This window comes from Chrysemys picta, chromosome 3, assembly GCF_011386835.1.
Source record: "Chrysemys picta bellii isolate R12L10 chromosome 3, ASM1138683v2, whole genome shotgun sequence".
Taxonomy (NCBI): Eukaryota; Metazoa; Chordata; order Testudines; family Emydidae; genus Chrysemys; species Chrysemys picta.
The window spans coordinates 119,093,817-119,109,330 of record NC_088793.1 but is presented as its reverse complement, the minus strand read 5'-3'; the positions used below and the strand labels follow the sequence as shown (position 1 = coordinate 119,109,330).

Here is a 15,514-nt window from a genome sequence, read left to right as displayed (position 1 = left end):
GATTACACTCGCGCTTTACAGTGCTGCACTCGCTGCGTTGGGGGGAGGGCGTTTTCACATCCCTGAGCGCAGCAAGTTGCAGCGCTGTACAGCGCCAATGTAGCCAAGGCCTTAGCCTGGCCCAGAGACACCACCACATTTGCTAAATTTTACCACCCTTTACAGCGCCTGCAACTTTACACAGAGAATGGCATTTAACAATACTTTCCACCTACCTATCATTAAATCCACAGACCACTCTCATATCCCTCCTCACTGATGACAAATCCTACAGAAAGACCCTTGTGCACCATTATTTGACAAAACCTGCAGAACTTAGCACTGAAATGAGGCATACTGGATCTCTCAAGGTACACCTGAACTTCTTTCTTTTGCTCACACACACAAGGGGAAGGTAGGAAGTCAGAGCAAGATAATTGTCTCAGACTCCCCCACTCCACATGGGCAGGGTTCCCTCAGATCTTTTCATATCACAGTGAAAGCTCTGCCACGCTGCTCCAACGAATGCACCCTCCATTCCATGAAGCTAGACCTAACTCAGTGAACGCAACTGGAGGACATGCAGATAACCCCCAGTGGCTATTGCCAGCTTCAAAGGGTCAGAGTTAAGGTTGCATTGGCACGTACATTAACTGTATTTCCTGGTTTTCAGAGGAGAGGCTTGAGTGTAGCTGAACTCAACCTTTTGGAAGGGCAAAAGTTACCACTGAGCAACCTTACCTGTGGGTTAACTAAGTACTTTGTTGGTGAATTTTACTTCTGTTTGTACAGCAAAGTGAACAGAGAGTGACCCATATTCTATTCTAGTTTGTGCACCATCAATAGAACAGTTAATTAAATCCCATCTGTAGACTCTTTACTCATGATTATGCACAAGCCAGAGGAACTAAGCTTGAATTTCAGGTCCTAGGTTAAGTTTGTAAGAATGGTAATTAAAGAACACTTGCTTACCAAGTGAGCAAATCTCATCTAGACAAAATTGAGAAGCAAACATGGAACCCCATTATGCCAATGTAACAGCCGTTAACGATATGAAATATAAAATATCAGACCTATAGCTATTGTCTTAAAATCATGGGATGAAATCCTGGCTGTATTAAAGTCAATGGCAAACTTCCCATTGATTTCAATGGGACCAGGATTTTACCTGTTCTCCTTTACGTACTGAACTTTATTCTCATTTATTTCTCAATGAATATGCAGGCTCAGCAGACTTTAAATGAATATGCAGGTCAGGGTTGTCCTAATGGGAGGATTTTGGTCCTCCTTTCTCTCTCCTCTCATGTGTCCTCTGATCCAACTGTGACCTTATTTCTTCCTCTTCTTTTTTCTCTATTTATAGTTGTCTCCACATTATTGTTTCACTTTAGTATTGGAATACCTTTGTACTCACTGTCTCCTGAAGTTTCGTATTCTATTTTCTAGGCTTTGCCTCCTTTTTCTCTTCTTCACTTTCTTCTCTGTTCATTCCATCTGTCTCCAGCCTTCATTTCACTGTTCTCTTCTCCCTTCTTCCTACCCTTGCTATCTCCTTCTTTTTGCCATTCATTCACTCTCTCTCTGCTACATTCACTCTTCTCTCAAGCATCCCCTTAGTCCTTTGCTTTCCCTCCCTACTTTACCCCAGAAATAGGCTCCATTTCATTCCTTCTTGCCCTTCTGCAAGCTTCTGTTCCTATCTGACGCAGGACAGGTGGGAGAAATGCAACTAAATCGGATGAAGACTTTCCACTTGCAACATAGAGTCAGAATTAATCAGATTCCATATTGATTTGGTTTTGTGCAGGCTCAAGATATTGTCAGGTGAGTTCACTGGCAACATGTGACTGCTCTGGTGGCAGTCTTTGAGGTGCACATGTACTCAGCCAGCCTGCTGTCAACTGCAAAGTCTTAGCTGGAGGATTTCTCCTTTGGGCAGCCAAAGGGGCAACCAAAAGCTGAGACAGAACACAAGTTTTTGTAAAGCTGATCCAGATGGACCTTGAAAACGGGAACATTCCCACTATAGATGGTTTATACCTGCATATGTAGAAGCTAAATGTACTTAGGTTCATTCATATTTAAGGCCCAACTATATCTGAAGTTGGAGGAAAGACAGAAATGTGCTCTCTTTCCACTTATGTTTTTTTTTTAAAATCAGTTGTTCGATAACCGATGTTAAAAACTGACACTCAGTGTGGGTCTTATGGATAAACATATTTCTGTTCAGGATCTAGATCTTGTTGAGTTTGCTTCCCCCGCCATTACTAACATGATAGTAGTTCCCTCCCACACTAAAAATTAGAAGTAGAATGAGGAACACACTTTCCTACATGCAACATTCAAGTTGTGTTGATTTTAGAGCCTAAATATATTGACAGATGAGAAGTGCAGCTTTCAGTAGTTCCTTGTTACTGGTTACTACTGTGCTGCCTCTACAGTTAGTAATGTGGTGTCAAGAACAATTAAGACAATTGTTCATTTAAAGCCTCAAATATTGTACAATGCATCTATTGTAATTGCCAAGATTTATGTAGGGAAAAATCTTCGTAGCATCACAAGTTGGTCATCTGCCTTACAAATCATGCTGCATGTAATTCCTGAGGTTTATGAGATCTGAAAATAATTGCAATTTGCCTGACCCATTCATCTACTAAGACCAGCTGCAAAGCATCTAATCGTCTCTCTACACAATTTTTAATGGCTTAATTAACATAGTAATCACTTGGATTTTGAAATACATCTTGCTTGTATTATCAGTAACATGTACAATGCGCAAGTTGATAAAGGATTCACTGATTTACAAAATGCAATCATCTCTGACATTTATTACAATAAGAACAACATTACTGTTTAATCATTAATAATATAAAATTACTTTAAAAATAGAGAGGTCTTTGAGAAAACAAGAAAAAGAAGCCTTTTAAAAACAGATCTTATTTATGAAGCATTGCATTTCATCGTACACAGTCTTGTACTGTATACCCACCTAGAGGGGAAAAACTATTAAAAAAAAACAATGAAAGGGGAAAAAATTGCTGCCAGATTAACCAGCATAGTGAACTTCTACACATTTATAGGTACTTTTAGTAAAAATATACATTTACTTTTCTGTAAACATCAACTTCCAATTTAGATTCTGCATTTATACAAATCAGAAGGTACCAGTATGAGGAACATTCAAACTTTTTATAAGATTAATTCAATATAATGTACTAATTGTTTAATGAAAAGAACAACAAAGGAGAAAGCAAAATATGCAAAGAGAAGCAAATAGAGCAATGTGGCCCTGGATTATCAGTTTGAATCTCTGGTCCTTGTGCTCTGCAATGCAAACAAAATACAATCAAAGCTAAGAATCCTGCAGTACAAGGGATGGTTAAGTTATTTTGCTGAACGGTGCCATATGTGTATGTGAATTCCATCTGAGGGAGCTCATATGCTGGAAAGCAGTTGCTGCTGGGAAAAAGTAAAACAGAAGAGATGCCCTACGCAGGAATTTCAGTCATTCTGATGATGGAGTCACTGATTTTAATCTGTTAATCGAGAACTATAATTATAGAAACAATTAATTAATTCAGTTCTGATATTTTCCAGCAGATGTCCTCACAAGTCAATAGTGTCAACCAGAGATGCCACCATAACAAAAACTCTGGGGTGGGGAAGGAAAGGAGATTAGATTTAAATTAAGGTGATATGAAAACCTGTAAATAAAAACAAGGTAATGGTAAAAATACACTATCTATTTATCATCTTTAAATACAATCTTGAAAGATTATAAACAAAGGGCAAAAAAAAAAAAAGGCATATCACTGGCATCTGAATGAATAAATGGCTCTAAAATGGGTATTCACAGTACTTCAGTTTTGTTGTCAGGCTTTCTATCTCCCTCTCCAGCACTGAAAAAGCAAAAGGTTCTAAAAGTGATGTTCTATCATTTTAAACATTTAAATGCAAAGAGTGAACAGCGTGTTTCAGTTGGGGAATAACATAAAACCCTGAACAATAACCTTTTCTCCTACGTAAGAATGTCACTATAAACCTTATCACAGCCATACAGTTGATGTGATTCTGCCTGTACTACTTGCTAGTGGCAAGGACATACAAATGTTGCCACCAAATGGAGTTTCCTGTAAGCATGAGATGCCTTGGGTATTCCTGTGAAATTGCAAGCAGATGAATTTATAAATAAAGGTGATCCTCAGAGTTAGCTCAATAGCTGTGAAGTTGTAATATCACAGTAAAATATTTATCTTACTTGTTCTTTCACATAGTGGACAATCAATCCTCGGTACACTGATATCTGTAGAATTAATAAAATATTAAGACCCACTTAGCTACAGATTCACTTATTCAATCAAGTATTGTTTCTGTAAGGTTATAAAGTAATTTCCCATAGTGGCAACTGATTTCAAAGAACTTTCCCTTCTACTAACAAAAACAGAAATATTTCACTTACTGTTCAGTACTATGAGCAAAGGATAAATAATTTTTCCTTTTTTCACTAGCAAAATTTTAGTGCTTATGTCAGGGAAGGCTGATAACACTAACCAAAGCAAATAAAATGTGACAAGGTGCTATGAATGCTTCATCCCAAACCTCAGTTCATCCAAAATACAGTCTTGAGATGAAACATCCCTTTTTGTTCTCAGCTCTAAAAGAATACAAACAGTGCAGTGGTTTTGTAATAAACATTTGTCATAAGCTAGGTTAAGAATACAAACTTCGGTGTTTCTGAGAGGTGAGAGTACACTGTGTTGCATTATTATAATTATTTGGATGCCCTCAAATAACTCTGACATTCAATGTGCTTTGAGGACTTAATTCTCTTAGGCTCCTTTGAAAATCCCAGCCATAAGTAATACACTCTCCTTCCCCCTACCAGAGCTATTACTGTTAGTCTGGTAGGGGGGATATCCATGGATATCCATCTCGCTAAGTTTTTTTGCCCCATCTGACATAGTACCTGACTGTCTAGTTGTGGATTGGAATCCAGCACAAAGGGAGTTCTTCTTTGGAGAGGACATACCCAAAAAGAGAGAGAACATCTGAATAAGAATTTTTGAGCAACCTTGCGAGACTGAATGGGAAAAGAAACTGAGAAGCTATATCCCCTTATGTGAAAGCTTGCAAACTTTTTAATGACTCACCATCACTGTTAATGGTGGAGCATGCATAGTCTCATTGAAATTTAGGGCAGGAAGGGACTTCAAAAGGTCATCTAGTGCATCTATAACTAACTGTGAAATGGGACCCAAGAAATCAGTTGATGTTATCAAAGTTTTCCTTCTATATTTTCTATACCTACAACTAGGTGAAAAGTGATATCACCATTTAGAGAAATAAAATTGGTTACAAAACCTCAAAGTATTAGGGCTCTTGTTAGCGTGTCATCTGACATTTCAATAGCATAAATGGCTGTATTCCAAGAGGCTTATTGTGCTCTTTTTTAAAAATATGGCAATTTTTTTCACTTGATGTCCGTGAATGACCATGTTTCAATGATGCAGAAATGTCATGCTTATTGATCGATCAAGGAAACATTTTATATAATAGCAATTTGCAGTTGAAATAATATCTTAAGTTTGCTGGAAAGACCCTCTGCATTTAATTTATCCTGAGAAGGGATTATTGCGGATCCTGAATCTGAAAAACAAGTCAGATACAGTAAATTACAACATTTGAGTTCTCTCAGCTTATGCGCAGGGTCCTCTTCAATTGTCCCTGAGTGGAGATATTTTCCATAAACCATAACTCTTATTTTTCCTAATCACAAATTGAAGCTTCCTTCTGAAGCCAAACATCCAGGTGTTTAGGTCCTAATCAGATATTAAGTATCTGTACTTAATACACAGGTTTGCTGTAGAAACACTGTGTTATCAAAACAGACTGTCTATACAAAGCTATACATAATACTAAAGCAAAACAATTCATGGTCAGATTTTCCCTGTGGCTCTGGGCGCATTATGCAAATGTATCAAAGTAAAAAAAAAACATAACCCCCGATTGACTAAGTCATGCAAATGGGACTTTTCTTTTCCAGTAAACTGTATAAGGATAACTGTACGCATCCAAAGAAACAGGATATCATTTTATTGGATGTCTGCAGGTAATCTTATCACACAAGGGAGTGGAAGAATCTGTGGCATAGCACAACACAATACCTTATTCTAAACAATTAAATAGAAGGTTAAATGATATGTAGCATGATAAAAATCAGTAGCCTCCATATTTTAGGCACCACTGATTAATTTAAAATAAAATTTAATAAACTGAAAAAATTAACGTTGTCCATTGGTTAATCTATTGCACCATCTTTAAATGAAACAGCACTTTGAAACTCACAAATAAAAAAGCAGCACTCTCTTTTAATACCAACACCACTGTAACACATACCTTAGCGTGGCATGCAAATCCATATCTGCAGTCATTTTCTGTATTAACAAATGGAATGGTTATTTTCTATTTCAAATATTAGTAGCATAACATGTAAGTGCAGATCATTCTGGCCACAAGTGTGGTAAGCCTTAACAAGTGTGTATTACAAGAGCATAAAATGCATAACATGACACTTACATCCAAAAACCTCTCTTTTTTATACTGTAACAAAGGCCGTCCTACAGGTAGAACTACAAGTTGCTGGACCCAGATCTTCAGTTAGCAGGATTACTGACCTTTCCTGGTTTTATTTAAAAAATAGAAGCAGTCACCATCTAAGCAGAACCATTAACAATCCAGTCAAAAGAATGCCATAGTTCCATTGAAAAAAATAATTTGTCCATTTAGTAAACTCCATTACATGGGAAAGTTTTCATTATATAGGCATGTTAGAGTCTTACAGTGGTACTGTAAAGTCTTTCCTGTTGGGTATACATTTGTACAACCGCTATGATATGGTATAATATTATCAATAAAAATTGGTCAAACTGAGCTAAGCTTCACAAGACCACGCACTGAGTCTTCATGCAATGAATCTTGGCTGGCTAGGCTCAGGACGTGCATGGTATGGCTGTGTGTTATAGGGCTCCCTGCTGGCAGCATACCAGGAGGTGATGGAGCTTCCTCAGGAGTGAGAAACTGATGACCTTCATGTTCCTCTTTTAATGGTATCATGTCTGTCAAACCTGTTTCTGATGTGAGATTTGGCATGGAGGACGGTGGTGTCGGCTGCCCTAGGGTTAGCGTGGCACAAGGAGCACCGATAGTGGTCTTTCCTGGTAAAGGTAGCTCTTCACTAGTTATGCTGGGTTCACTCTGTAGTAGTGGTGTAGCAGCAGCCTGTAAAACGAATTTAGTGCTCTGAATGCACTGATCTTGATCACACTGAAGGGGGTCAAAACCCATTTAGGGCAAACAAAACAGAAATGGGAGGATGTGGACAGAAGAGGTATGAAAAAAATGGGATGTGAGAAGAAAAAAGAGTCATTAGTATCATTCCATGGTTAGACTGCTGACAAAAAAAGAGCATGCATAACTAAACCAGCTGCATTCTGGGATGAAAGTCAGAGTAGATTATGATAAACTTTACAGTGCATGAGAGTCAGGGACTTCAATTGACTCTAAAAAGGTACATTCTAAACAACTTTAACTTAGTTGGTTATTATTTATTCTTACTTGAAAATCTTGGAATGTCTAATGATCAGATTTTGCTTGGTTTGCTGCATATTTGGACAAAAGTGGCAACTCAAATGTCACTGACTCCAAAAACCATTTCAGCAGGCAGCTGGACAACTTTAACACAGCTCCTTTTACTCTAGAATGGCTAGAAATTTAGAAAATTTTTTAAAACATATTGCAAATATCTTTTTGAGTTTTAGAGCACTAGGTGTATCTCCTTTCTATTTATTTTATCAGGCTTTGTGTAACCTTAGAATAACTGTGCTATAGGAGAGCTTTTTCAGGGCAAACATCCCTTTGAATGCAGCCAGTTTTGTAAAAATTCATCTAGTAATACAGTCGCATTGCCCAAGATTTTGCTTCCCAGGTTGTTTAAGCTGTTAATATTCTTCAGCCAGGAGATGTGTACAAAACAATTATCAATCTGCAGCTTGGTTGCATGGACTTGATAGAAAAGTTCACTTCCAGGGTTTTTTATGCTGCTTATTCATTTGTTTAATCTTGACAGTGTGGAGGACCAAAACATAGCTGATTAAACATTTGTTTTCTGGCAAACATCCAAGATTTTTTAAACATAATGGACCAAATTCACTCAACTATAACTCCATTTAAGCCAGTAGAATTACACTGGGTATTAATTTGACCTAAAATAATTTACAAGGACAGTATTTGCAAAAATTAGTCAGTCAATCCCCAAGGTGGCTGAGTTGTAAACCACAATACCGTAATATGTCCAACTAACTAAAAATTGCAACACGTTCATGGGCAAACCATTGATTGGCAAAGATATCGTCCCTTCTTCAAAAAATCTATACCAAGGCATCAGTGTTGAGGTAACTGCCCTTTAAGGGACAGACTAGGATTAATCAAGGAGGCCGTGCCCACCCTAGGGTTGGGCTATCTAAACATGAAGAGGCAGCTGAGAGAGAGAGGGGTGAGTAGAAGCCATGTATGCTGTAGTGGGTGGTGATTTCTTTGTCTCCAGGAGACCGGCCTAATCAGACTCACATACTTGGTATTATGTCTGAGAGCTTTGAACCAGGGTCCGGAGGTGAGGGTCTTATGAACCACTTGTTGTAATTGCTCCTGCCCTTATGCCTTATTAAAGAGAACATGCTATTTTATTAGTGTGTATTGGCTTCTCCTCTGTCTTCCCCTGCTGCTCCCAGGCTGTTAAAGTGAACCTACTACTGCCCCAATCAGGGGAAATTAAGGTGGAGCACAGCACCCTACTCACACCCCTGAGTTACATAAGTTTTGCCAACATAGGCTGTCGTGTAGACATATCCTTAATCAACTGCCTGCCACTTCCTTCATCAATTGGCATTGGTGCACCACTCAGATCTCTCACCAAGCAAAATGGCTTCACAGAAGCTACAATAAAATATAGTGCATAATGACCACATAATCCCAATACATAGGGCAAAAATGATAAGAGAGTCTAAATGGCTTAGGAGCCTAACTCCCATTTCCTTTTAGTGGGACTTGGGCATTTTTGAAACTTTTACCCACAATGTAGTTTGTATACTCCTTATGCATTTTGATCTTCCAGAATGATGTATACATTGAGTTTCAAATACATTCTTTTCTTTCATACAATCCTCTTATTCAAGGCCTGGTGGTGAGCACTCAGGCCTGGATCTAGCAAAGCACTGAAACATGTAAGTAGTCCCCATATGACTTCAAAAGCTTAAAACCGAGCACATGCTTCAGTGCTTTGATGGGCAGGGGCAGAGTGCTCAGCACTTTGCAGGATCAAGTCCTTGACTGGCTGTTTATTGTGAAGACCCATTCTTGATTAATAAGTGGCTATTTCACCCCATCCCAAGTAATTAACTAAGCTATAGCCCCTACATCAACCTTATTAGGAATGCCCTACAAAAATGGGGTCAGCATTCTAATCCTTCCAAAGAGACAACAAATTCCATCTTCTCTGAGAAGTACTAGTCAAAGACTATACTCTTACATAACAAAGGCTATAACCACCAGAGCATACTCATAATAAATAATTTTAGCAGCTGATTTATTGCCTTAGTGATGTTTCAGCATTTATCTTCAAAAGCAGATAGTTGCCCAATGTGTTCCAGCACCATAAAAGTACACAATTTAAAATAGCATGAAGGCAATTTACTTAGATTTATGTAATGGTCTGTATTAAATCATTTTTATTGAATTCTAATTCATTGTAACTGAACCAATATCTCAAAGATACCGAGAAAGTAGCTTGATAAAGCTCCATTAAAAAGGAAGCCGTACATCTATCAGACTTTCATGTGTATACAAGAGTATTCTCTTTTTTCTCCACTTCCATGAGACCTCCCCTTTTCTGAAGGTTGGTACCACATCTGATTTCCTGACCACTACTTTCTGCCTGGTACATCCCCAGCACGCAATCCCTTTTCCAAAATTATTTTCAGTAGTTTGGTAAATTCGTGAGCTAAATCCTTAATACCCTAAGAAGCCTGTCATTTGGACCAACTGACTCATAGTTGTTCATATTTCCCTAGTAATTTCTCCCCGGCCTTTTATCAATTGCTATTTCAAATCCCTCTTTTAAAAACACTCCTTCCCACAGTCCTCCCTTCAGGGGAGCAATCACGACAATTATTGCGGGTGGGAAATGAATCTAATAAGATACATGCTATACTTCACTATTCACTCACACTGCGTTTTGTTGCCTCCTTGACTTTGCATACTGTCTAATACCCTAGATTTCAAACTTTTCATGGCAGGCACTATGCCTTTTTACATGGTTTGTAAGTCACCTTGCTCATTGTTGGTGCTATATACAAAAGATTACTAAAGAACAACATATTTCTCACTTCTTACTCTGTGTTAAGATGATTTCCTACCAAATGTGTAGTTATGCCAGTTCATATATACAGTACAATAATTATTAAAGATTTATACACTGTCAACTTGTGATAGCAACAAATTACTTGCATGGATCAATTAAAGAAAAGAGAACAGCCAGAACAGATCACTGATAATCTCTAGTGCTTTTTTGTTGTTCAGGTGCACCATTTCCTTACACAGCTTCTGTTTAGGTTTCCAATATTCTGCATTTTATGAACAGTGATCAAATATGCAACTTTTTATGTAAAATATAACAGTAAACAGCTTTCCACAATCTTAAACAGGCAAATCTTGGGACGTAGTAGGTTTTAAATTTGTTTTGAGAATGGATTATAGTGGGATTTATATTACATGAGGCATATGCATGAAATGAATCTCTCAAATCTATGGCATTTTTATGCAAGTATAGCACTCTTCGGTTTGTGATATACTCAAGCTATCTAAAAGGAATTTGTCTACAAAAATAACCTGAAGGTGTCCCCTGATTACATGATATGTTTCCTAGGTTACACAAAATACAGGGGGAAAATGTTAGTAGGAAGTGCCCTCAAAGATATTCCACTGAATTTTTCAATATTAAAATTTTAGATTAAAAAAACCCTAAAAAGCCAACAATGGGGTATCAAACTATTTATAGCTCAATTGTTCAAAAAGATTAGAGTCAATCCCCTTGGCTCCTTCTTCCCCTAGATCCTATCATCTGATTTTGTTAGCTATACACAGCTTCCCCCTTTTTACTGGAGCAGCTGACTGAGCCTGAAAAATACTGGATCAAGTGCTTGTAAGTATACAAGTTCGATTGTGTATATTATATAAATAGATCTATATCGAAATTTGTCATTTTGATATTTATTTTCACACCAACAGCCACGTACCAAATGCAAACTAGACAATGTGAAAAAGCTAATTCTTTACTTTATTTCACAAATAATTGATACAAAGACCTGTATGCACAGGTTTTCTGAAGAAAATTTGATTTTACCCCATACAATTATTAGAGCTCTTGTTCATATTAATATAGCTCTCACACTCTAACACCACCAGCAGCAAGTCTATTAGTTTTAAATGCAAAATTAACTTCATAGCTAAAATTCTCTAACAGCAATGTCTTTAAAAATGTTACAGTTCTGGAAGTATTTAAGAAAAGGCTGCACAACAGAGTTCTCTAATGAGCTACAAGTAAAACACAAACATTAATAAATGGTTAAGAGGAGGATTGGTTGAACTGAATGATGGAGTTATGACCTAGCGGGCATAACTGAAACCTGGTGAGATGAAACATGTAACTGGCATGTCAGTTTAGATGTGCACAATCTATATGTGAAAGATGGAGGGATGGAAGGTGGAACTGTATATCAATGGACACAATGCCAGCAAGCTATCTTTTGACAGTGAAGGGTAGGATGATGATACACTTGGTAAAAATGGAAGGAATTGTGTTTGTGCAGTGCCTAGTGCAATGGGGCACCAATCCCAACTGGGGCCTTTAGGTGATATCATAATAGAAATATTTACTACTGATAATAATTATAATAATGGAAGGAATGAAAAGCAAAGGAGAAAGTACAATGCTACAGATCACATGGAGAATGAGAATTAAAATTTCATGGATCAAACCTCGAAGTGCTAAAAAACATAAGATAAGTCCTTTCACGAATATCCTTACCCAGACATCTGGAGGGTAACAAACAGATGTATATGTATGAAAACAATTCCTAGGATTTGTGGAGGGCAGCTTTATGACTCCAACTGGAGGCTCTACATCTTGCAGAAAGGGAAGAAATGGAGGACTGAGAATAATAAGGGAACTTGGCACCAGTGACTGTAAACTACCAAGGTACTAAGGAACAGATGCCTACAATGCGATAGCACAAATGTTAGATTTTTAAAAAGGAAGTTTTAAGGAAATTAAGAAATGGACCAAGCATGATGTAAAGGGTGGAAATATTAAGATTTACCAGTTGGTAACAAGGTGGAGAATCCTAAGAGACACCATTCTTAACAACAAACTATAATTCCTCTGGGAGGTGGCGGGCGTGGGGGTGGGGAATGCACAGAATGAAAAGTATTAAATGTTGCTTTATAATGGATTGCCAAAAGAACTGAGGGTAAAAATACCCTGTATTAGAAATTAAATAAGAATACAAAGAATCAATTCAGGCTTGTAAAGAAAAGATAAATACAAGAGAAATGCAGATTGATTTAATGGTAGGCACAAGGAGTAAGGGGAATAAGAGCTTTCACAGATCTATGAGGAGAAAAAAGAACTAAATAGAAAGTAGGAATAAATGAGAAGAGGGTAACAGACGATTCCATAATGGCTGAGATACTGGAGTCCTTCTAAAAACAAACAAACAAACAAAAAAAAAAAACCCACAAAAAACTCTTTAAACAAGAGAGAAGGTATTTGGACAATTGTGAAGTAATGAAGACCTTGTAAAAATAGCAATTGATAAAAGGCAGGGGAGGAAATACTTGGGAAATATGAACAACTATGAGTCGGTTGGTCCAGATGACAGGCTTCTTAGGGTATTAAGGATTTAGCTCACGAATTTACCAAACTACTGAAAATAATTTTGGAAAAGGGATGGGGTGCTAGGGATGTACCAGGCAGAGGGCTGTGGTCGGGAAATCAAATGTGGTACCAACCTTCAGAAAAGGAAAGTGTGATCCTGGTAATTACCATTTGGTAAATCTAATTTCAGGTCCTAGTAAAATAATGGAAATATTGAGAGAAAAAACTTTGTAAACGTCTATAAAATAATGGAGTCACCAGTTTGTGAAGAACAAATTATACTAAACAATCTCAGTCTCAGTGCTTTGAGAGAACTGCAAAATCAGTGAACGAAGAGAATGCAGATGTAATGATCAAGATTGAAGTAAATCATTCAATAGACAGCTACACAAAATTTCAATGGCAAAATTATTGCAAATGCCCTTAAATATAAAAACAATGGCACAGATTGTAAGCAGGATGATGGATCATAAATAAGGATAGTGATAAAAGGTACTGTATTGTATTGGAAGGAGGAATGTAATGGGTTGCCATTGAGATTGGTCTTTGAGTTAGAGTTAATCTTAAAATCTTCAGTGATGAGATCTTGAAGAGGGCAAACACCACATTAAATTCACAAATGATACTGAACTAGAAGATGCTGTGAGAAATGAAGATATAAAACAAAGCAGCCTAGAAAGATTAAAAGACAGGAGCTGGAATTAAAATGAGATTCTGCCTGGAAAGATGCAAGCCAGTGTGGAAAATATTCTGAAAGAGTCAATTTTAATTCAACCTGGAAAGAAATAATGAGGGAGACACAGAAGTGATAGTACAGAGAATATTAGATGAGTGATCACTGAATCATGGCAAAAACAGGCCAATGAGATTGTGTTCCATAGATAGAAGCATCACAGTATAGCGCAGCACAGAAAAGTGATAACTGTTCTCTGTATGGTTTAGTGGGACTGCCCCTGGAATTTTACATCCACTTCTGGGAACATGACCAACAACAAGAAGGGGAGACAGACCGGTGAAAAAAATGGAAAGTGGGTAAGAGGGCTTGACTTATGCAGAAAAATTTATGGCCTGATTCTACAAAGACTAACTCAAGTGCTTAACTTTACATGCTATGATTGGTCCTACTGAGTTTAATGGCACTCAGGGTACATAAAGTTAAGCCCACAGGAAGAGCAAAATGTGCAGCTAAATGTGACTAAAGAGGATCATAAAAAAAACCCTGACCATAAATGTTCAAGAACAGAGAAGAATATTTTAGGTCAATGCGTTAATTAGAATTAATGCCCTGAAATTAAGGCAAATTTAGAGCGATATTGGGACAATGAGCTATACTAGATCCAGGTTTCCACCAATTCGTCTCTTAAAAATGGCACTGGTAATTATTGTAGAATAGCACAATGATCCATGGCTGCATGTAAATGGGCTGAGCCCTGACCATGTCCTCAACTGAAGTCACAGATGCAGGGCTAGTGCCCAAACATAACCTCCAGTCCTAGGATAGGATTTTTTTTTTTTTAATAAACTAACAACTCCACCACAAACACATGACTTAGCCTAAGCTTCTTCTCTCAGCTTGGTTGTCCCTCCAGGACCATCTGGCCGTAGCTCTGTGGAAAGCAGCTCTCATATTTAGGAGATAGCCATGTCTTTGGTGATCTCTCCAAAGGGTATTTCTCTAGATAGTCTTCTCTCTGCTGCATAGCCTTTGCCAGTAAGGATAGCCAAAAATCTGATGCAATGAAATCTGTACCCTTCCAGGCAGACTCTCCATGTACTTCTCCAATATTGTCAAATTCACTAATTCTATTAATAGCTGTGTCTTGAGCAGGGCCGGATTAACGCTGGGGCTTTCAGGGCTGCAGCACAGGGCCTCAGGCTAAGGGGGGGTTCCGCAAAAATAAATCCATAATTATATACAATTCAGTAGTCAGCAACCCGTCAATCGCAATCAACTGGTTGATACTGGAGCCTCTGCCAGTCGATCGCGCTCTCCGGGCCGCTAAAAGTCCAGCAGCGCAGCAGGGCTCAGGCAGGCTGCCTGCATGCCATGGCCCCATGCCACTCCTGGAAGTGGCTGGCTGCTGGCACGTCTCTGCGGCCCCTGGCAGAAGGGGAGGCGGCTCCATGCACTGCCCCCCAACCCCCAGCACCGTCCCCGCAACTCCCATTGGCCAGGAACTAGCCAATGGGAGCTGCGGGGGCGGCGCTTGCTATGCTGCAGATGGCATAGGCCTTCACCACTTGACACACAAAAAAATCTCCACTAGCTGTCAGCAGTGGTAACTATAGTATTAGCAGTTCTCCTACAACAAAAATAAGAACTAGAGGGAATGTCAGTTACCGATGGAGAAGGTCTCATTCTATCTGCTGTTCAGCGGTACTTACACAACAGTAAAAACATCACAGAAATTCAGGATAAATTGATGCTTCCAGAGTGAGTTCGGGGTCATGCCCTACCTACTTAGCAACTGCTGCTAGGTAAGCAAGCTGTCACTGCGTTATAGCAAAAGCAGCCTGTAAGACAACTGCAAAGATATACTCTAGGAA

The 15,514-nt window shown here is 38.4% G+C and overlaps 1 protein-coding gene across 7 annotated transcripts in view; it reads right to left on the bottom strand.

Annotated features, from left to right (window-relative positions):
• The window catches only part of LOC101943505 (palmitoyltransferase ZDHHC14), a 324,118-nt gene that overhangs the window by 157,703 nt on the left and 150,901 nt on the right, over positions 1-15,514 (bottom strand). The window contains exon 9 of one of the 7 annotated variants that reach the window (XM_024112275.3): positions 6,056-7,302. The exons of 5 other annotated variants lie outside the window; for them this stretch is intronic. In XM_024112275.3, the coding sequence (XP_023968043.1) occupies positions 6,901-7,302 (402 nt within the window). In that variant the 3' untranslated portion in view covers positions 6,056-6,900. Of the gene's footprint in view, positions 1-6,055; positions 7,303-15,514 lie in introns of those variants that run through there. One more of the 7 variants, XM_024112277.3, reaches the window with a different exon arrangement.